General features: G+C 43.0%; 1 protein-coding gene across 1 annotated transcript; it reads right to left on the bottom strand.

Moving 5' to 3' along the window:
- Positions 1-1,407: 1,407 nt before the first annotated feature.
- On the bottom strand, positions 1,408-20,688 carry LOC138612100 (artemin). The gene is made up of 4 exons (XM_069685414.1): positions 20,554-20,688; positions 5,402-5,472; positions 3,340-3,553; positions 1,408-3,089 (listed from the first exon to the last, which is right to left on the bottom strand). Exons 1-4 carry the CDS (start codon positions 20,654-20,656, stop codon positions 2,578-2,580), a joined length of 900 nt encoding a protein of 299 aa, XP_069541515.1. The 5' UTR covers positions 20,657-20,688; the 3' UTR covers positions 1,408-2,577.
- Positions 20,689-22,461: the final 1,773 nt, after the last annotated feature.

Raw genomic sequence — 22,461 nt, forward strand, 5'->3', positions numbered from 1 at the left:
GTCAAAGTGACGCTGCTTGACTCTGATGGTTTTAAACCTCCAAAGATCCATACCAGCTTAAATTGATGAAACACTTGAAACAGCACTTACACACATTAGCACTGGGTCATAACTCTGTTTTATATGATTAATCTGCTGCACAGGTTCATTTAGGCCTTATCTTAATGTTACACTTGGAGAGCAGAGTTGATTGAGCAGTGTGAACTACATTTCCCACATTTTTCATATAAAAAAAAATATTCCTCCTTTCAGGTGAGGGGCAACTCCGTGTTTTAATCCCAGGTCGTCAAAAACAAGACTGTGTCACATCCCTTTGGCGTCATATTGAAACGCACAAGGTATCATTTTACGTCAGATGTAGTTTTCTGCGGGTAAAATAAGAGTTGGTTGAATGGTTACTTTTGGGGTAAAAACGACATAATTAAGATTAGATAAAACATAAATCTTCAGACTTTTACTTTCGGATGTAATTGATTTAATTCCACACGGGACTCGAAGCCCTGTCTCATGGATGTATGTGCTGTGATGTTTGCAGTCATCGCCTTTTCCGCTGCATCACCACAAGCAGTTTCTCTGAGCGTCTTAAATTGGCGCGGATAGGTTTACCTAAAACCTACTTTAAAGCCTGTTGCGTCATATGCAGACGCTGAAAGGTGCCTTGTGCTCTTTGATGTGACAAAGCGTCGGGATGTGACGCCCTGAGAAGCACACGGACGGGGCTTTGGGAGAAGTCTGTACAGAACATTTCCAAACATGGAGATTTAAACATGATTATATTATATATTATTATATTATTATACCCCATGGGTACAAACATCCATCTCTGACATCATCAGAGTTTGATACACTGTATGGATCCAGATGTGTCCATATATTCATATTGTGTTGTTACACTTTATTTCATACCTTTTAAAAATCCACATGCTGCTACTTTCCTCCGTGCCATTGAACAGCGATGCATGATGCAGGGAAAACTGAATGTAGACCTTTTGACCTTTGTTCACTTCTGTTTGCACATTTGCATTTAATGTATTGATAGCTGCTGTTGTAAAAAGCCAACATGAACATATCACCTTCTTAAGGAAGGAAATAAAAAGAATAGTTGTTGCTATAAGCTGCATGACCTCTGGTGATTACTGGGTGGGGACAGAAAGTAATGAAAGTAATGATTTTCTCAGCTGAACAGACAGGTGGCAGAAGAGCAATGATTTGTTCAGTTCAAACTGGGGACATCAGGTTCACATGTTGGTGTCTGTTTCACACCAGCAGGTGGCGCTACAACATCAAGAGTCCTGTTTAAACTGGAGGAGGTAGAGGTGTTGATCCTGGAGGTCGACTGTGTGATCAGTAACAACAATGATAACAAGATGTATATTAGAAAACTTTATTCCCTTAGAGGATAATGCCATACAAAAATAAAGGACACTTTATAAAATAATAATAATATTAATGTGAAAATAAGGGGGATTGTAACTGGATGTAAATTCTCCACCACTTTAAGATGAGAGAGGTCCTGTTGTATAAAAGTGTCACCTGTTTGTGACACGCATTCTGGACACAGAGTGACCTATGAGGTGGAAAAGCCGATTTAATTACCCAGAATTCAAACTAAATTTAACACAGCTTTTACAATGTAGGTGGATTTGTTTCTGATTACCTATTAGGTTGTTATAAACGTCTGTTTTGGATAAAATGTGAGTGAGAATCTGGTGATTTCTGTCATAAAATCACAACTATAATTTCAGTAATGTTCATTGTTTCACTCTAATTCTGCCCAGAGTTCACTGTCGAGCTCAGACAGTTTGCGGCCCTGGATTAATGTGGAAATCAGCACCAAACAAAAAGAAATGTGTGTGTCGCATGTGAGCAGAAGTCACTGTCAACATGGAATCTGAATGTCGGCAATAAATAGATATTTTTCTACAATAAAGAGTTAATAAAAACAGCTCTCATATCAAGCTATAATAAATAAATAATTTATCAGAAATAAATATAGTTTACTTTTACACAGTAATACATGAAGATGCATGGCATCCATTTGGCTGAGTTCACCTGAACATAGAAACAACGTAACTCCTGTTTTTATGTGAAAATATGATCTTGCTTTAGAGGGAAGCTGAACTCTGTGATTCAGTCTGTTCGTCGTGTCAGTCCTTTACTCGTGTCTGTTCTCGGTCTCTCTGAGCGTCAGGTCTAGTCCATTTAGACTCATGTTCACAGATAAAGTCTCTTTGTGTGTAATAACTGGTTCCTGCTTTGGTTCCCAGTTATTCAGTTAAAAAAAATCACTCTTTGTAGAAGCAACAATAAATCCAGACTGTGAATCCCTGATGACCTCCCACTCAAGCTCTGATTTTGACCTTTGACCTTCATCGTCCAGCTGCTCCCAGACCTCTTCTTCCTCAGCAGGAAATACACGACAGGAAGCCAACAAGTGGCCTCCATCACTTCCTCTGCTGTGTGTGTGTGTGTGTGTGTAACAGCGCCCCCCTCTGGCCGCCCTCACACTGAGCCTCCTCTCTGTTCAGGACGGGTAACTTCTCCTCGTCTCCTTCATCAGCCTCCTCGTTCACTCCTTCAGCCCACACACATGCAGCTGGCGGCTGATAGCGACTGGATGGTCCTCCACGTGGTCTGAGCGTCCATGAAGGAGACCGGCTCGTACCGGTCGGGCCGGCAGCAGGGGTGGTTGCTGACCTTGCGGGCGGTGCGTCGGGGCAGCGAGCCGTTATCCAGCAGCGCCTTCAGAGCGAGGTCGTAGTTAGTTCTGGAGGACTGGCAGGAGCCAACGCAGAACTTAAAGAGGACGATCTCGTCCGAGTCAAAGCCCAAACCGAGGTCCCGGACCTTCATCTCTCTCTTCTCCACACGGCAGTCTCTGCTGCTCTGCTTCGGCTGCCGGTTTTTACCTCTACCCCTTCTGTCTGCTCTTCCCGTGTCTTCTTCTTCCTCCTTTTCTTTCTTCTTCCTCTTCTTCTTTTTCTTTGGTGATCCTTGGGGTTGAGGTTCTGAAGGGTCAGAGGAGCGAGGAGAGCGCCCCGCCCAGCGACTACTGGGATGGTCATCCATCTCATCTATCACGAAGGGGTCTAAAGAGGAGAGGAAAGAGGAGTGGTAGACAGGAAGTTAAAATAAAGTCAATGTTTATTTTTTGCAAATCATGCAAATCTCCTGCAAAATCTTCACCGTCACCTCCACTTTTAACTAAAATGACTGGTCACCTTTAAATCACATGTAAATATATTGTGACTGAGACACAGAGCAGATCTCCAGGCTCGCCCTCACTCCTCTCTAACACTGTCTGGTGAAGCAGATACACTTTCATAAGAGCTTCAGTACCATAAAGAGCATGCCAAGTGGAGTAAGGGTCACTGTCGTCTTCCTGCTCCTCGTCCTCCACCACCTCTGGCAGCGTTACAGGAAGCTCGCGCTCCTCCTGGCCTCCCAGCAGGCCCGCAGTGCGGCCCGAGTCTGATCCCACACCAGCAGCTCCAGCCTTCCTGTGAGCTCCTTCCACTAGAGGCAGCAGAGAGAGGAGCACCCACAGCAGCACCTACAGGAGAGAGATGTGTTTAAATGATGCTAAAAGTTAGCATAACAAAGTTTGGGGTAACTGTTCAAAATGACATCAGAGAATGGAAAGTAGTCCCACTTCTGTGTTTGGCTAGTTTTTGTTAGCACACTGGTGCTTTTATAGCAAATTTAGATTTATTTAACCTGCTTTCATTAGTTTGGGCTCTTGGTGAGTAGGAAACATGCCGTAAACACAACTTTGACATGCTATCACCCTTTAAATGGGTTAGCAAACAATTGACTTTTAGCTACAGCTGCGTGTGTACCCAGACACTAAATTAGCATCTATTTAGTGTCACTTTTCTGTTCGTCTGTCAAATACTGACTCTTCTTTTAGCTCTGTTTTTGGTCTCAACCAGCTCCTAGGGAAAATGTTTTGCCTCTTTAGATGCTAAATGCTTGACAATGCTCACCAGCTAGCTGCTTACTGTATCCTTCAGTTGTTTGCTAGCAGTTGGTGTACAGTGTTAACTGAAACGGTAGACTGGCAGACGTAAAACCAAAACAATTAGCTAAAAGGTGCTAAAAGGATTCAAACAACTAGCATCACATTTAGCAAACAACCTATCCAGTATAGTGTTAAGAAGCAAGCTATAGAGGTGCAGGAAGTTGTTTTATTTTACTATTAGACAGAGCCAGGCTAGCTGTCCCTCCCTGTCAAGCTTTATGCTAAGCTAACAACCTGAGTCTCACTTCTTATACCCCTTTCCCAGCTAACATGTTGACATGTTTTTCAGACCCAGAAAGACCCACTTGTAAATGCAGTATACTCCTGTCACCGTCTGACTTCACAAACGCGCCGGAGACGGGGTTAGTGAAGATATTACGGTGGTTAGGTCATTATCGTATCTATCACTGATTCAGTCTGTTTATCAAACTCGGTGCTGACAAATTTGTTACGATGTTCGAGTGCTGCTTGGATGGAAACGGGCGGAACTTGTAGCTGAGATGACAAGGAGTCGCAGAAGTTACTGACGGAGCATAGCATCACGCCGGAAAGGGGGCGGAGATTAGCTACTCTACTGCAGAGTCATTTGACTTGAATGCTGATTGGAACCTTTCCCACTAAGCAAAAAAGCCGAGTGTTAGCGGGTGTTAGTGGTTTTTTTGACCAGTGGAAAAGTGACTTTATTTAGTGTACACTCGTATCTCTTAGCGTACTGATATCTCTTTCATCTGGCTCAAAAGCAAGAACACATTTGCAAGACTGTAAAAATATTCCTTTCAGTGGATTATTGATGAATTGTTCTCAACTGTTCGACTTCAGCTTTGAGCTCTCTTCTTTTTGTTAGAAAGAAAAGATGGCCGCCGCCAGAGGAACTGGCTGTTTTGTCTCTCGTGGTGACCACATACTTAAAGTAAGTTGATAAAGTGCTGTACAGACATAAAAACAGATTGAGAAAATAAGATAACACGTATAAGAGCACATAAAACACTCAGCTCTTCAAAGGAGCCACAGCGGTACTTTGTCTTAAGCCTAGTTCATCAGAAGTGATCTCACTTACACTTCAGCAATACTTCAGTCAAATAACTCTGCTTTCTTTCCGCTCAGGATCACCTCCTGTCCGATGGCTTATAATTTAGAAAGCCGCGGTGCTGACATGGTTTTATGGAAAGCTCATCTCTGAGCCTTTTGGGGATGGATTATATTAACAATTTAGACCTACACATAACTCATCCCCGGGTTTATGGACGTCTGTGCAGGGGGAATGAAAAATGATAAGGCTGGGTTATTTGCAGAGATGGTGATTTCATATGAGAGCGAGGAGGAGAGGATAGAAATGGATATAAGAAGAAGACTTTTCAGGGTGCTTTTATTCTGACGAACCTTGGCCTTTGCTGACATTACAGAAGCAGTCTCGTGTCTATCCCTCCTCCGAACCCTCCATCTGGTCCCACCTGGAGAGAAAGAGAAAGAGAGGAATGTAAGAACAAGAACAAGGCTTCACTCTGTCAACTTTCCTCCACCCAGAACACCCTTTGAAAAGGGTAACATAAACTAAAGGCACAACATGCGGGCGATATGATGTCTATACATTCACAATTGTCCAGATACTGTACAAAAAAAAAAGCTCAGAGGGCCCCTGAACAAGCCGACGTGTCACATAAATCACGTCCTCAATGCACCAGGACGACGTGTTTGTTGTTGCTACAGTGTTTGCTGCCAGCCTGTGCGGCTAGTGTCGGCTTGTCCGTTCATACATCCCTCCAGCGCTGCAACAAAAGGCCGCATCTGCGATACACTTGTCAAAGGCATTCTTCAGGGTTATCCCAGTGGCAGAGGTACAAGCAGGGAGAACCAGGCATAACGAGAACACTTCGCGGAGGTCCCAGCCAACAACCACAGAGATGCAGGGCAGGTGATAAGAAGTGTTACGGATGCAGATGTTTATATATAGTACGTGCAGGGTGGAGGATACTGAGTACCACACAGCCAGAAACATGAGGTCACCGGGTTCTTTTGTGGCCGACCGAATGTGAAACTCAGCGGAGGTCAGAGCATCACGTACTTCAGAAACAGGAGAGGAGAAGGTTCAGCATCTATCCTGCATCAGTTCTTCAAAGTACATCGCTACAGGAAGAGTCAGGGGATCACCAAAGTCATGAGGGTACATCGTCTGAGCAACACGAACATCTGTTAGACATTTTACAGCCATTCATCCAACAGTGGAGATACTTCAGTCACTGCTGGATCGACTGATCACTTACACTTCCATCCCCGGAGCTAACCTTCTACATCACTTCAAACTAGGGTTATAAATCACATGTTTGACCACAATATAATATTATACACATTGTTATGGACCCCAATACAATATTCACTGATATCACAGTCTGCCACAGTTTTGATTCTGTTCAATTCAGTGGCCTGCGATCAATATAAGAACATATCATAATCAGTCAGCTGATAAACCGGTCAGCATATCTGAAAGATAAAGATATGGATCAGTGTTTTCACTTTGTCTTCATGATGTTGAATTTAACCACTGATCAATACATCATGCCATATTGATATAATCACACCTACTTAACATAAATGTTTCATGTCATAAAAAAATCTTGTTTATGTAGCACAAAACTGTGGTGTTGTTCTGCATCTCTTTATTTGTAGCAGTGGTTTGGAAGTAATCTATTTACAGCCTGTACAGAGAAGAAAAACTACCAGTAACTCTTTGATACGGAAGCCCGAAGCGGACGTGCATCCACACTTTATATTTACTCAGTTTTCCAGTGATAACGAGTCATTTCTTTAAAAATAACGAGTTGTTTTATCGAGATCTCAACTCTTGTTTTCTCTTAACAAAAGAAAGTTCTTTCCTTTGTTCGTATCAAAGCTGAGGTTTTAACCTGAGTGATGTTATCAATATTTGTTAAGCTCAAAAAATGTTTCTGAATCTTGTCCTCACCGTGACGTTTCCAGGCAGCTAGCAGAGACTTAAAATTACATTTTTTTTACAGGTCAAACAGAAAAAGATTTCTTGTGGGTGAGCTTAAGAGCTGCTTATATGCTGACTTTCTGAAGAGCTCGGCTAACAGTGTTTCCTGTTTCCAGTCTTTATGTGGCTGGCTTCATATTTTAACATAAAGGCACAAGAGTGGTATCAATCTTCTCGTGCTAGTCTCAGTAAGAAAGCAAGTACGTTTATTTCTTTCATCTTGCATTATTAGCAGTTAAATCACGGAGGAACTGATATTATTGATTTGTGACTTATGTAACTTGTTATCTCAAGGTAACAAAGCTGGTTTTCTCGTGATAACGGGATCATTTTCTGGCAATCTAGCAAACAAAACAACAGGCTGCTCACTGTGATGTTACAGACCAGGACATGTCATGCTGCCATTGCCCACACTGATGAGGAAGTTAAGCCTGTTTCTATGTTTGTTTTGTGCTTTTGTAACTCCGGGGATACGACTTATGATCATCTCACGTAACGGTGGTGCAGTGGTGTTAAAATAAATAAATAAGTTGAGATCTCGAGAAAAAGATCTTTAATGACTCGTTATCACTGGAAAATGGAGTAAATAAAATGTATAGATGCATGTCCGCTTAGGGCTTCGGTACTTTTAACTACTGAATTATTGTACTATACTATTGTAACTATATATTGTAACTATACTTTAATCTCTTGATTATTATTCAATGAACTGTGTAGTCCAGTGGTGACCAACCTGTTCACTTGAGACTCTTGTCAACATACTCTGTCAACTTCGTGGACCGCTCAACCAATCAGTGTTTTAAACCTGGATTTTACTTTGATACTTTTGTTTTAAAACTTAAAAGAGTAACAGCGTCATATATTTTATAAAAAAAGAGCAAAGACTTGCGAAAAGTCTGAATAAAGTAACAATTTTGTGTAGCAGATTTTGTCTGCTCTCTCGGTCAGCCCTGATGACCTTGCGACCCCATGCTGGGATTTGGTTGGAAACCAGAGCTTACATGTATAAAATATCAGACACAATGACTAATGCCTGTAACAGATTCCCAGAGACAAGAGAAGATTTCAGGTGCCTTGTTTGTCCAATTATTAGCCTTAAAAAAAACAATAATCATATTTAAAAAGCCCAAACCAGCCAGTGTTTGGTACTTGTGCATAATCACTCACTTTAATGATTATCCAAATTGCTGATTCAGTGTATTTGAAGAGTTGTTGGGGCTCCTGACCCCTGGGAGGAGCCTCTGGCCTTCAGATCAGGTATTTCGCACAGTTCTGAGGTCAAAGGTGAAAACTACAGGGAAGCCTCAGAGCCTCAGAGAATGACTTACTTACTCATAACAATCACACTTTGTCATGAGAATGCTGTAATGTCTGTTCTGACAAATAAACTTGTCCTGCTTGTGCTCTAATCAGCTCCTCAGTTCAACGTCGATCTCTGACCACAAACAACCTCCAGCCCACATACCTCCAACATCTTTGAAACCACATCTGTCATCTCCAGGATGCTTTGTTTGACCTTGGCACTGAACTAAGGCAGCACTGTACGCCCATAGTAACCAGTTCAAGCGTGTACTGTTCGTGTATCTGAAGATCGCGTCGATTAGAGAGTGTAATGTTTATTTAACGATCAAAACCAGTCCCAGCAGCTCTGTCTGTGCAACGAGATGGAAGACTGACAAAAGGTTACAGATCAGAGGTCACGATAAGATGCTTCTATGCAATCCTGCATGTTCAAGTTGTTCCAGCAAAGTCACAGACAGTGAGGGGATGGAAGATAGGGAGTATAATCCAGACATACAGACAGAGGACATGCCAAAGATGCAACATAAAACCAAACTGTGCAGACTCTGAGCTGATTTAAAACCCATCAGCACGGCGAGGCGGGACGGAGGGCTGCAGGAGAGGTGCCACTCTGAGTCCTCAGCGCCACAGCTGGGAGTGTTTAGCCCCCTTTAGATCAGCGAGCCGGGAGTCTACACGGGCCTGTCTGCTGGTTCATTTCACCCCAGCACTCCGGAGCTGTTTACAGCCCGACGCCTGCAGCCTTTTTCGGGGATGATGTGGGTGGGGGAGTCGAGGGGTGGAAAGAGGAGGAAGAGAAGGAGCGGGACACCGGTCCTTGAAGAGCTCCAGACTGACACAAGCCGACTGATGTGTGTGTGTGTGTGTGTGTGTGTGTGTGTGTGTGTGTGTGTGTGTGTGTGTGTGTGTGTGTGTGTGTGTGTGCGTGTGTGTGTGTGTGCGTGTGTGTGTGTTTGTGTGCGTGTGTGTGTGCGTGTGTGTGTGTGTGCGTGTGTGTGTGTGTGCGTGTGTGTGTGTTTGTGTGCGTGTAGCTTCAGATCCACCAGGCCCTGATCTATGTGTGTTTAGAGAGCAGGGCATGTGTTTCTTCCTTGTTTGGCTGATTAAAGCCTTTGGTTTGTCCATCAGGCTGCATGTCTGCAGCAGGGAGAGCGGACTTCTTGTCACCTTCTATTTGCTTTGTTGCTCCTCTGTGATCATGTTGTTGTTCACAGTTAGTTCAGAGGAAAAGCCCTCCTGAAGCAAGAACAGCCCATAAAGCCGCAGCCAGCTACTTACAAATACTGGTAAAGGATAGGGATGTGGATGTGGACGTGGATGTGGATTTTTGTTTTGGGGATTTTTAGGAGGCGGAAGAACACAGTGTCAGTTTTAAAACAGAGGACAGGGAAAAGTATTATCACTTCATTGAACAGGGCCTACAATACTGATCAGCAGAATGCACTTAAACAGAAAGACATTCTTTTTATCATTACCATCATTTGGACCTTTTTTTAACAATCAGCTAATATCAACCTTGTAAGTAACGAAAATATCCAGTAAATTTACAATTATTTAAAACTGACACCAGAAATTTCCCAAACAAATTTCCCTACGAGGACATATTTTATCTTAGCGTATGTTAAAATAAGATTTTTTGAGATTTAGAAATTTTTTTTTTACCAGAAATAGCAAACAGAGGTAAAAACAAACTACATTGTACTCCAGCTAGAAAGGCTAGCTTAGTTAGCCTTAGCTTAATCTAGTTTCAGCTATATTTTCTTTCTGAGTGAAACATATTTGCTGCTCTCAGATATTTGAAATAACATTTTTAAACAACATATAATAAACTTTACATAGAGAAGGGAAAAAAAACCACTCTAAATAAGCTAGTATGCTACCTGCTAAAAGCTAAATAGCCTAGCTTAGCGGAATATAAGTAACTGTCCTCTCTGCTCTCCAGTGGAAATCCCTTGATGTGTTTAGCAATAAATCATATATTTTAATGTATTTTCTAAAAGATTGTGCATTTCAGCTAGCTCATATTTTAAAATGATGAAGTGCTGAAGAAAAATATGTTTTTCCTTGTGCCCTTTAGATTGTCCAAATGTTTATCAGTCGGTCACAGTGACTGATAATCAGTGTTTGGGGCATTAAATTAAGTTTCTACAGCATGTCAAATGAGCAAGACATAGAAAACAGAGGTAAAAAACCAAGATACAGTGACGTGATCCTAGCTACATAAGCTAGCTGGTTAGTTAGCCTTAGCTTTAGCTAATTTACACACATTTTCCAGTTGCCTGTAATTCTAAAAATTCAAACACTCCCTCATATGAGTAATTTAATTTTTTAAACCACATATTATAATATATATATGACTGAGAAAAACAGATAGACTAGACTAGTTTGCTACCTGCTGAAAGCTAAATAGCCTAGCTTAGCGGAGTAGCTGTCCTCTCTGCTCTCCAGTGGAAATCCCATGATGTGCTTAAGCAATAAAACACATCTTAATGTGCTTCCTTTAAGATAACTCTTTTTAACTCGCTCTTGAGTTCAAATGGAGGCTACAACGAGTCCAATAAGGAAATGAGAACACATTTTCCTGGTCATAAGATTAAGGTGTGTAACATGTATAAATATGTTACACACCTGGCTAAGAGTATTTAAACTTTAAACCCTTTTTCTCAAATTCACTGTAACAGCACTCTGCCTTTTTATGGCTGTATAAATAATGCAATAATACCACATATATTACTCTGAAGGATGCGATTCAGTGTTTTACTACTGATATTTTCACATCTTTGATTAGAAGCAGCATAAATGTGTTTGTGATTAGTGATCTTGCTGCCTACTGTATACTATTACATCCTCAGACGTGAGCTCTGCCCACAGAGGCTCCATAAACCTCTCACCCTGTAAAAAAAAGAAACCTGCGAGCTCTCCCGTGTGTTTCCTCCCTCTAAAAGCCAAACCTCTCTGATAATGACCTCCTATTAGAGACACTCTGTTCTCTGCTGCGCGCGCACGTGCACGTACGTGAAACGCTCTGACCTCCAGCTTTAACCTGTCACTACACCGGTGCCTGATTGCAGGAGCGAGGAGAAAAACAAGAGTACAGTAAATCACCGCCGGCTCAATAAAAGACACCTGCAGTGTAAGAGGAGATGCAGGAGAGAGAGAGGCAGAACACCAGGAGAGCCGTCTGATCACTACCAGACACCCAGAGATCTGTGGAGGTCCTGCAAAATGTAGCATGATGATATCTGCTGTGCTTACATGTGCCCCAAAGCTCTGCATATACACCAGAGCAGCGTGAAACTAGTTCTGTAACTTTGCTTTCATCTTGCTTGGAGCATTTTGTTGACAGACTTTTCAGAAATATGTCATACAAGAGGCTTCAAGGTGTCACGCCAAGTCCTTAAACTCTGAATGTTAGATGTTTTTTACTGTTTGCAGAGGCAAAGAAAGTCTTCTTGTGACTTTTTTTGGCTTTAAATTTCAAGGAGTCTGTTTTTGCACTTTCACCTCTTCCTCCTGTTTCACCAGGCTTCATTTAAAGCTTCAGACACATTAAATGTGTTTTTCCTCTTGTAAGAGTGCTCTCCTCCCCTTTCCGACTGAAACAATTTCACTCTTCAGCAGTTAGCGACAGCATGTCTTAACTGCGGGCCAGCCGCAGTGTCAAGCAGAGATAAGGTGAACACAGGGAAGTGAGGGAATGACAAAAAGAGAGTGAAGAAAGAGAGCGCAGACTGAAGCCCGATCAGCCTGTAATCCCATAATCCCTGGCAGGCAGGCAGGATGTAATTGCTCGTTAGTGCCAGTTTCCACTCTGAGGCCTGTCAAGCTGGAAAACCGCAGAGCGCCGGCGAAATGAGAAACAGATAGCAGGTCCCATGCCTCGGTTCAGATACGTAGGGAGGCCCCCCACCCAAACACACACACATATGTGCACACACACTGACACATGCCTTTCTGTCTGTTGCTCCTTTTTTCTTATAATCCTTTCTCTGACACAAAAACACACATGTAAAGCCGATCTTTGTTAATTTCCCACACAGTTTCAGGACACACACACACTCACACACACACACACACGCAGGGGGTCAGGGTAATCAGAGGTGTGGACACCACACAGCCTGGAGGAGGATGGTGAAGAGAGGAGTGAATCTGTATGACCTCACCTCTCTCTGTGCGTCTCCCACCAGGAGGTTTTATTAACCGGCTGACAACATGCGAGCCTGGAGGTGTCTGAGATTCTTTCAGACCGGTGAAGAGAGACAGAAAAGCACGAGAGAGAAACATGCAGGAAGGGAGATGCTGGTGGGTTGAGAGGAATAATCTGTCAGGAGCACGGCTACTGTGAGTAACGACCAGAGTGAACGAAGAGATTTCACCATTCAGTCAACATTCATCCAATACTCATGTTTTAATCACAAAACAAATGACCCATCAGTACATATGTCAGGCATTAGCAGACATATTTGTAAATGCCAATCAGTCTGGACCCTCTCAGTTCATTTTTATAGGCTATTTCAAAGTGACAGTATCAACTGGCACCGACCAAAGTGCCTCTGGACCCTACAACCAATCACAACAATGAAGCTGGTTAGCAAGTAGCAATCATATAGTCCCAAAGGAGAGAATTTGTCTGGTGAAAAGGCACGTCTGTAAAAGACAAGATAATTCGCAGAAGTAGTGTCAGGAGATTGAAGTTCTACCTGGAAGACTGTTTCAAAGCTCAGGTGACAGAACAGCAAACATGCAAGCGCTATTTAACTTAACCTGGACTCTTACACAGCTAGCAGGCAACAGCTAGCAAGCCTTAGCCAGCAGTACGGAGTTAAAACTTCTCTGATGTACTCTGTATGTAAAGCCTGTGAGTTATGAGTGAGGCTTCAAAATAAATTCTGAGAGTAACTGGTAACCAGTAAATATTTGTAATATTTGCTGCTATAGCATCATTAATACTGATGCTAGCAGATTCAGGATGTTCCACATCTGTTGCAGCCATCTTGGCTTGTTCCCGAATGCATCGATAGCGATTTAAGTCGCCCCATATTAGAAGAACTGTTGTGACGGGGGGCTGCACGGTGGTGCAGTGGTTAGCACTGTCACCTCACACCCACGCTGATTCGAATCCTGGTTGGGATGTAGTGGGCCTTTCTGTGGGGAGTTTCCATGTTCTCCTTGTGCACGCTTGGGTTCCCTCCGGCTTCCTCCCACAGTCCAAAGGCTGTTGACTCTAAAATAGCACGTAGATATGAATGTGATCGTGACAGGTCGTCTGTCTCTGTGTGTCAGCCCTGTGACTGACTGGGGATCAGTCCAGGGCTAACCCCGCCTCTCGCCCAAAGACAGCCATGAACCTGAACACGACAAGCGGTATAGCTCCATGGATGGATGAAAGTTGTGACTGCCCTGGCATGAATCAGATCGGATAGAAGTATATTTAAATGGGTGCTTATTTCTAATTTAGCATGCCAACATGCTAAACTAAGATGATGACCATTATACCTATTAGTTTTACCATTTTAGCATGCCAACGACTTTAATAATGAGTCGATCTTTAAACTAATTTATCAACCAAAACTGTGTCAAATATGACGGTTTCTTAAATGCTGTATGAGGATCTATAAATCTTAATAACTTCTATTTTTAAAGAATAATACACGTTACGGCTGCGCGTTACGTGAAAGAACTTAATAGTAATAATGACAAACCCACAGATAGTACTGGTCTGATGCCGCTTGTTGCTTTGGTTTCATTTCACTCCATCGCTCACATCAGCCTTATCTTTTGGCCAAGCAGGCAAACGTGTTCATGGAACAGATATAAATCCATCTGGTAAACAAAGTGGAGCATTAAGTAGCTAAAAGCCAGGATGATGACGACGACTACAATGAAGCTAAAAGCAGCTTGATCGTCAGTGTGTGCAGGGTAACTCAGACCATAAAGAACAGTTCCTATTTTAAGCTTTGCCTGTAGGGTGAAACAGAGCAGCCTGGACCTCTTTAGAAGAACCTATTAGAGGTAAACTTATTGATTACAACATGATGAACTCGTGTGATCAGTGATTTACTTCACTGACCCTGCAGCCTTTTTCACACCGGAGAAGCTCCAGAGAAACGTGTCTAATGGTTCTTCAGAGGGATAAATGAAGCGCTCTTAGCGGAGAACGATGTGTTTGAAGTGTAACAGCTCTGGATTAACGCCTTCACACATGCAGGTTCAGGTTGCCAAAAGGTGCTGTGGAGAGTTACTGCAGGTCAGCAAAGCTCCGGGGTCAGCGGGTCACAATAAGCACGGTAAAGTTTCCATGGGGCATAAAAGTGTCAACTGTGAGCAACACGTTAACCTCGAGCTGCAGCTTGATGGCATTATTACCACAGACAGAGAGAGAGCTGATGACATCATCGCTGCAGTCCAAATTATTATACAGTATGTTCATTTCGCTGCTCGGATATCTTCGACACTCCCTTGATCTTTCCAGCGAGTTTGTTTCAGATATGCAAATCAAACTTCCTTTTGTGTTCACACACTTCTGTTCGTCTACATGCCTGAATAATGACTGCTCGCTTGATCATTAAACATATACGTCATCGCTGTCACTGTTGTTGGTAGGCGCTCCTGCCAGGACCTCATGTTTCTCTCTCATCCTGTGACTTTAAATCAATCTGTCAATAACATTTCATACAGACAAACAGAAAAAAACACACTACCGCTTCCAACGAAACATCAGTCAGTCAAACTGGTTTAGAGTCATGTGAGCAGCTGGTTTTAAGACACCTTCTCAGTCTCCACAGTGGGGGGGGAGACCTTAGGTGAAGACCAATGTGTGGTGTGTGCAATGAAATAAAAAGCTAATAAAATCAGTGCTCATTTATTTGTGGGGGAAATTAAATATGAACAGAATAGGTTTCAGCTGCATATATAACTTCTATCCATCTTTCTGATGGTTATGATAAAAAAACAAACAACTTAAGATACCGAGCACAAATGCTTAAAACAGGTCAAATGGGACAAGGGACGCAAGCTGTCAGAAAATCAGCCAACAAACAAAGATCTTTCAAACGACTTAATTTGGAGGTAAAAAACGAAATTGTTAGCTTTAGCCATATTTAGCTAGCTTTGAGATGGTTTAAAGCTGCAGTAATCAATATATATAAACAATGGATCAAATGACATCATGTTATTTGAAAGTGGTTGAAATAATAACGTTTTAGGACCCAAAACTTTACCGTGTTGGCCCTGTTTTCAGACATAGCAAGGCTCCGACAACTGTACACCAAACCTGCCCAGCGCCAAACAGCAGACAGAGTTAGCGATTAGTGAATCATGCAGCATCTGAGGAGCCAAAATATTTCCCTCAGAGGCAGGTGGAGACAAAAGTAGAGCGAAAAAGAGTGAATATTTTTGCTTTCATTTTCATTTTGGAGCCAAACACGACTACATTGAAGGCAGGTGTTAGCCAGTTAGCACCAACAACTATGTCACAGTTGTGTTTACAGCTTGTTCTGCTACCAAAAAGTGGCCAGTAACACGATGACGGCAGCTTTAAAACCTACACTTTTTACAGCTCTACAGCCCTAGCAGACATCTGTTCATCAGTGGTGCAACATGGTGAATGCAATGATTTTATTAGAAACAAGAACGATGAGCCTAAACTGAAAAAAAAAACCCTGCTTCAGCTGTCACAGAAACAAGGAAAGAGTCTTTAAGTACGGGAGGAAAGTGTAATGAACCTGCTGTAAGATTTTCCACATCATCTGTAACTTCGCCGATGTACAACAGCCTCGACAAGATTAAGAGTGCAGGGTCACTGGAAAGTTTAGCTAATGTGCAATTAGCACCAATTAGCCACAATGCAACAGACGTATACGCGTCTTGTGACCCAATCAGGTAAATTAAACAGGACACCATCATCCTCTGCGCATGGAGTGTTTTCCCATGAGCGCTGAGATGAAGACATCCTCCTGATGCGACACATCTGTGTGTCCTCACCGTCTCGCTCCTCTTCACTCCGGCTCTCTCTGAGGTCGTCTCCCCGTGTCCCTGACCCTAATAACCCAAATTCCTGCCTGATTAAGTTGGTTTTAAAAGGAAGCCACACAGAGAGCGGTTGGGTGAGCCTCACCTTAAATGGGAACACATTTTAGCGGCGTCGGAGCGATGATCAGAGGGTAGGGTTTCACTTTCCGGTGTTTGTGAGGACGGCGGCACTTAAAAGGCCGCAGAGAGGACAGAGGGGGAGAATGGAGATAGATGAGCGGACAACAACTCTCAGTTTCTGCCTCTTCTGTCTATTTTCTGTCAAACACACTTTGTAAAACTGATATGCCCACTACAAAGTAGCTCCCCACACACACACACACACACACACACACAAAACCCCTCACTTTTTATACAAATCCACACTCACCCGCAGAAATCCCCTCTCTCCCACCATCCACCCACCCTGCGACCTTTTCTTGCTCCCTTCTCATGTTGTTATTTCTCCAAATTAAGCCCACACTGAGCCCGAGAGTCGCACTCAGAAAAGTGGCCATCTGTGACACACACACACACGAATATACACGCACACACACTGGTCATTATGAGTGTGTCTTGTGGGCGAACCAGCGCTCTCCAAAGTGTTTCCGTGTCGCCCGCTCGTGCCCCAGACAGACTGGGTTTAATGACCTGGCCTGATAGTTCAAAGCAGCCCTCAGACGCTGTGATTAATGAATCTGACCCGCTAATTTCAGAAGAATACAGCTTATTGTATCAAAAACGCTCCCACAGACACAAACACAGCGCCGGCTAGTTAACATTCTTCTGCATTTTGAGAAGAAGTTGTTTTAAGGAGGGAGATTTTCCGATAAGAACAGGAGTTTGCTTTATGTTTCATCAGCGGCTCTGAAAGTATTAACTGCCCCTTTGTTCTAAATGATTTAAGCTGTTTGAACTTGAAGAAGTCGAAGTGCTCGACAACAGCGAAACAATTCAAGATCAGAGACAGAAATTATTCCCCCAGCGTGCTTACACGAGATACGCTGCAAAAGCAAGGACGCAGAAAACGGAGGCAGCATGGGAAGCATTTGTCTGAAGGAATACATCTAACAAATTGAAATTCCTTTTTGTCAGATCATGCCTCCTTCAATTTGCCCTGAAGGGATCACGGTGGTGTTCCGCGTACTCTAAGCACTTCCAGATTGAAGTTGCCCTGTGGCACTTTCAGGTTGCATAATCAATCTCTCTCTCTGCAGTCTCTCCATTAGCGCGGGGACAAAACAACCAGAGTAACGTTACACACCGAGGCCGAGACACAGCTGAAGACAAGGCTCACTGCACGGCGCTCACATCCATCTTTTAATGACAGACTACCAATAACCTGAAAAGACTTGAGCCCTGCTTTACTGCTCACTCAGTTTGATGATGCTTTTAATCTGCCTTTTCATTTTGTGACCACCAAACAATTGGTACAGTTCACCTTTCGCACCAAGGTCCCTCGCTAACGCTAACTTTCTACTAATATGAGGGAAGCCCTGTCTTTATTGTTCTCTAGTAGGCACTTCTACACAACAATTAAAGTTATATTACAAGACACAGAGATTTATCTGATGTCTAATACGCCTCGTAACAGTCTATAAAATGTTATGAGATCCTAACAACTGCAAATCCAGAGGATTAACAGAACAAAAAAACAAGCATTAAGCTAACATGAATTTGGTTAAAGGAAGACAGTCAGCAAAAAAACTACACAGTGAAAGGGAACTTGCTTAACAAAATGTTGTCTAATGATTTTCTAAAATAATTGATGCTCTTAAAATGTCAGAATACACACACTGGATAAACCTGTCCAGGTTCAAGTTGAGCTAACGCCACGCTGAGAAGGCTATGCACATTTTTTGTTGGCTTAGTTTGTTAAAGAGTGACGTACAACGACTAAGAGAATCAATACTATGAGTAAGCGGCCTTTAGTCCTAGCTATTGAATAAAGTTACACACAGGTGGCACTATTAGCCTGTAAATAGTCAGTAAAGCAGTAGGTAGGCTATTTACAAAACAAGGCTCAGGTTAGCTAGCTATCTAACGTTAACCCTGTCTAACTTTGCTTTGAATACTAAAGTTGGAGATGAGTATCTTCTAGGCAGGCTAATTGTTTAATATCTTTTGAACTGTAGCAGTTAAAGTTTCTCCATACTTGTCGTATTTTTTCGAACAATATTGGATATTTAGTTGCTAAAACATTAGCAGTGTCAAATTTACAAGAAATTGTGTAAAAATGGGAAGTTAGCGTAAAGGAAATACTATTTTTGAATATGCTTAAATTTTAGCAATGCTAAAGCTAGAGCACTGAAGCAAACCAAGCTGCTATGTCAAACATTTATCACCAAGTTACACCCAATACTATAATGCTAGTAAATGTCTAATTTTGAAATTTTGCGACATCAAACCTTCTCAAATGAAGAACTCAGGAATAACGGAAAATGTTGCAAAAGGTGGATAAGACCAGCAGAAAACAACACAAACATGGTTCTAAACATGGTTCTTGAATGTCTTTTTGAGTACTTATAGAGAACCAAAACTAACTTAATTATTTTTCCTGTCTCCTTTTTTTGTTCAAAATTCATTCCCTTGTAGGATGAGGTTGATGATGTGATTAAAAGAGGACGGAGGATCTTGCAAAGTTACATTTTCTAAAAATAAGGAAATACATCTTCAGTATATCTCAAAACCATGAAAGTAGTATTTGACGTATCAGCCTCTGTGATTGAAAGCTTGTGAGTAATGGAAGAACAGTGGGTGAGGATGGAGCAGCCTGTTTACAGCCCTTATGGTTCCTATAATGTATTCATGAGGGTACTTTAACAAACATGAGTTGTAATAAGGATAACTCATTTGTTATTTGAATGACAGATTTAAAGTGTCTCTCTGAGTAAACAGAACAGCATGAGAAGAAGAAAGAGTTAAACCTATAACGCCAACAAACAGCACGCTCGCTCTCATAAAGCCACATGCCTGTTAAAACAAACCAGACCACACATCAGGAGGCTGCTGCTAAACAGAACACGCCGGCCCGCTGTACCTGACCCTCAGCAGGGCCGCTGACCTCGTGACCTTTGCCCAGAGGAAGTGAAAGCTGTGGCGGCGTGACGGGGGAGTGTGAGATGCCTGAAGCGGAGGTGATGCTCTCATGTTCCACCTGAGAACAAACTGGCGATTTTAAGCGACACGAGTGAAGAAAAACACTGGCTGTTTCACGACATGTTTTCACACATTTTACAGACATTTAGTGGAGGAAGCCTGCTGGGGATGTGCGACATGTCTCAGGTAACACACACACTCACAGATTCATTTAAGCTTCTTTAATCTGAACATCAGAGGGCTGCTTTTGTCAGTGTATGCACATGACGGAGTGAGTCAGTGGGCCACTGAGTCAGAGAGTAAGTATGAAAGTTCATCCACTCATCAGTGTGACGCATCGTGGACTTCTTTCACATCTTTGAGTGGACAAATCCCGACAGATTGCTCAGAATGGGACGGAAAATACCACAAAGCTCAACTGTGAGTGAGCAGAAGATAAAAATCAGGTGAAACTGAAAAGAAATGTTCTCAACTTTCAGCACAACAAAACAGCTGAAGATTTCATCTGCCCCTAATCCACCCCACAGAGGTAGAGGAGAAGAGGGAAATGGATGCAGCTGTGTGTGTGTGTGTGTGTGTGTGTGTGTGTGTGTGTGTACACTTTGATATTTAGATTTGCAGCCCACCGCCACAGGAGAGGGTCACACTGGAAGACTTCCTGACTGCCACTGCTTCCTCCTCATCCATAAGAACACACACATAATATCCCTGTCACTGTGATTTACATTTTCCCAAAATTCACAGTCACCTTCTCGCACCTTGTAAAGACTTCAGACCATAAATCACAAAACCTCACTTCATAAAAACACAAAGAACAAACACCTCCTCCCAGACAGGACTTCACCAGCACCTCCAATAAACACTAAATTAAGTCCCAAACTGGATCCAGGTCGCGGTGACCCCCAGCAGTCAGAGGAGCCTAAAACAGCTGGCAGGTGCGTGCGAGGAGGTTTGGAGTTCAGAAAAGAGCCGCTGACGTGAAAAGACATCAAACATCAAACAGTTTTTTTCAGTGTTGTCACAGCAAACATGAAGACAAGAGAGCAGGTCTGCTTTCACAGCAACATCACGCATAAAGAAAGCATTAAACACTGCGCTCAACCCCTATAAAGAAAACTTAACAGGCTCTTACCAGCTGGCCTGTGCGCAATCTGCTCCAAGTGCGCACCGGAGAGGCTCCTTCCACGCCGGGTGCTGCTCATGTTTTCGGCAATCCATACGCAGCGGTGTGACATGTTTTACAGCTCACTGTAACGGCTCGCAAGTGTTCAGAGCAGGCTGTCTCCACTGTGGTTGAAGCAAACATGAAGAATCCATCTAAAGCGGCTCTGCCTCAACGCAAGAGGCGCCTCCTCCTCCTCGTTTTTTACGCGGCCAAAAATCCTTTTTTTCCTCTGGCAGGTCTGCTGTCAAGGCTGCTCGAGGAGTCTCAGCACCCTGGACAAGAGCAGAGAGGGAGGATAGTGAAGCCAGACTGTTAAAATGCGAGTTTAAGACAACAAAAAATCCAGTTTAGGAGAATTGGATGAGGTTTTTTCTAACTTTTTAACGCATATTCTGACAAATCAAGAGTTCCATGTGAAATTAAGCATGTCTAATGTTCTTGATTTTAAAGCTTTTCTCTTGTTTCAACACATTTTTACTAGAAAAGTCCTGAACCAAACCCAACTGTAGCAGAAATAAGAACAGATATCTCAAACCTACGCTCAGCTTTAAAGGAATGCCTATTTTAAGAAAGAATACGAGACCAAATAAGTTGCTAAAATAAACTTTTTGCAGACGGAAATGTATCCAGGTCAGGGAAAATAAACTCTACAGCTGACTGGCGCATGCAGCCTGAAGCCCACATAAAACCTAATTAGGTAGAAGTTTGTTTGCAGGGACATAAACACTCCAACACGGAGGACGAGACAGAAGGACACACAGGCAAACAGTCACAAGTGTAAAAAATGTTTGTCCTCAATTTGCTACTCGTGCCGTCTCCCTGCTGACTCACGTCCAATCAGCGTTAAATGAAATGAAGCCAGTTTTTCAGGCATGACTCCCCTCTGCTTACCTTCTGTAACCTGTTCGGTCTTGCCACCAAACAGCTTGTATAGTTAATGAGTAAATAACTCCGCGGGAAATTTCTCACAACATGTTCCGCGTCTCTTTAAACTGAAGTCAAGGTCGGCACAGAATCACAACGTGCAGGCTCTGAGCGCTCCACAAATTCGGGAGGAAATCAGAGGTTGTTTTCTTCTTCTTTAAGGTGTCAGCTTCTCTTTAGAAAACTTCTGCGTCAAGTTCAATCTAAAAACACGCAGCTCTGTGCGTCAAAATATCTTGCTTAAATGTAAAAAGTCCATGCGTCCCGCCTTTACGCAGCGACAGTCCGCGTCCCCAACAAGCGCTTCTCTGTTTAAACCTCTTATTTTGGACTCAGGTATCCAGTTATCAGGGACTGAGCCGCTCCGGTGTCTTCTCAGGAGTCTACTACACAGCTACTAAACAATGTCTACAATGCCCCGCAGGACTGGAGGCTATGCGTAAAACAGCGCGCCGCTCCGCCTGTCAGAGACTCTGTGAAACCGGAGCGCCGCTGTACAAAGTGCAGTGATTTTTCCTCCCCATCCACATAGCTCAGATGTCTTTTTGTTCGTGCGCTGAGAGCAGGCAGGGAGGGAGCGAGGGGAGAGACTGTCACAGTGGAGTGTCAGGGAGCGTTTCTGAAGTGTTCCAGCGGAACAATCCGGACAGTGACATATGTCCTTCAGTGTTTACACTGACACGCTCATAAATGTCGAGTGCTGCACTGTATTCCACTTGTAGCTGCACACACAGACAGTGCCAGCGTAGATAGACACATATACATGGACGGATTATGATACAAAGGGCCCCTGGGCACAGACATGTTAAAGGCCCCCCAACACACCGATACATGAGCAACTCGATTGAAAGGGACACAAAGAGAGACAAAAAGACTACAAAAGACCGAGCTACAGGTCTTTGTAACCTTATTTGTGTCACCTTGCATCTCTTTACAGTTAATTTGTATCCA

Source organism: Semicossyphus pulcher, unplaced genomic scaffold (assembly GCF_022749685.1).
Source record: "Semicossyphus pulcher isolate SPU_LCO1_2020_fin unplaced genomic scaffold, fSemPul1.0.p SCAF_7, whole genome shotgun sequence".
In the NCBI taxonomy this organism is placed as follows: Eukaryota; Metazoa; Chordata; class Actinopteri; order Labriformes; family Labridae; genus Semicossyphus; species Semicossyphus pulcher.

Coding starts and splice junctions, on each gene's coding strand:
- LOC138612100 (XM_069685414.1), bottom strand. CDS start 20,656: ATGTCACACCGCTGCGTATGGATTGCCGAAAACATGAGCAGCACCCGG. Junction 5,473..20,553: donor GATTGCGCACAGGCCAGCTG/GTAAGAGCCTGT, acceptor CTTTCTCTCCAG/GTGGGACCAGATGGAGGGTT. Junction 3,554..5,401: donor TAATGTCAGCAAAGGCCAAG/GTTCGTCAGAAT, acceptor TCTCTCCTGTAG/GTGCTGCTGTGGGTGCTCCT.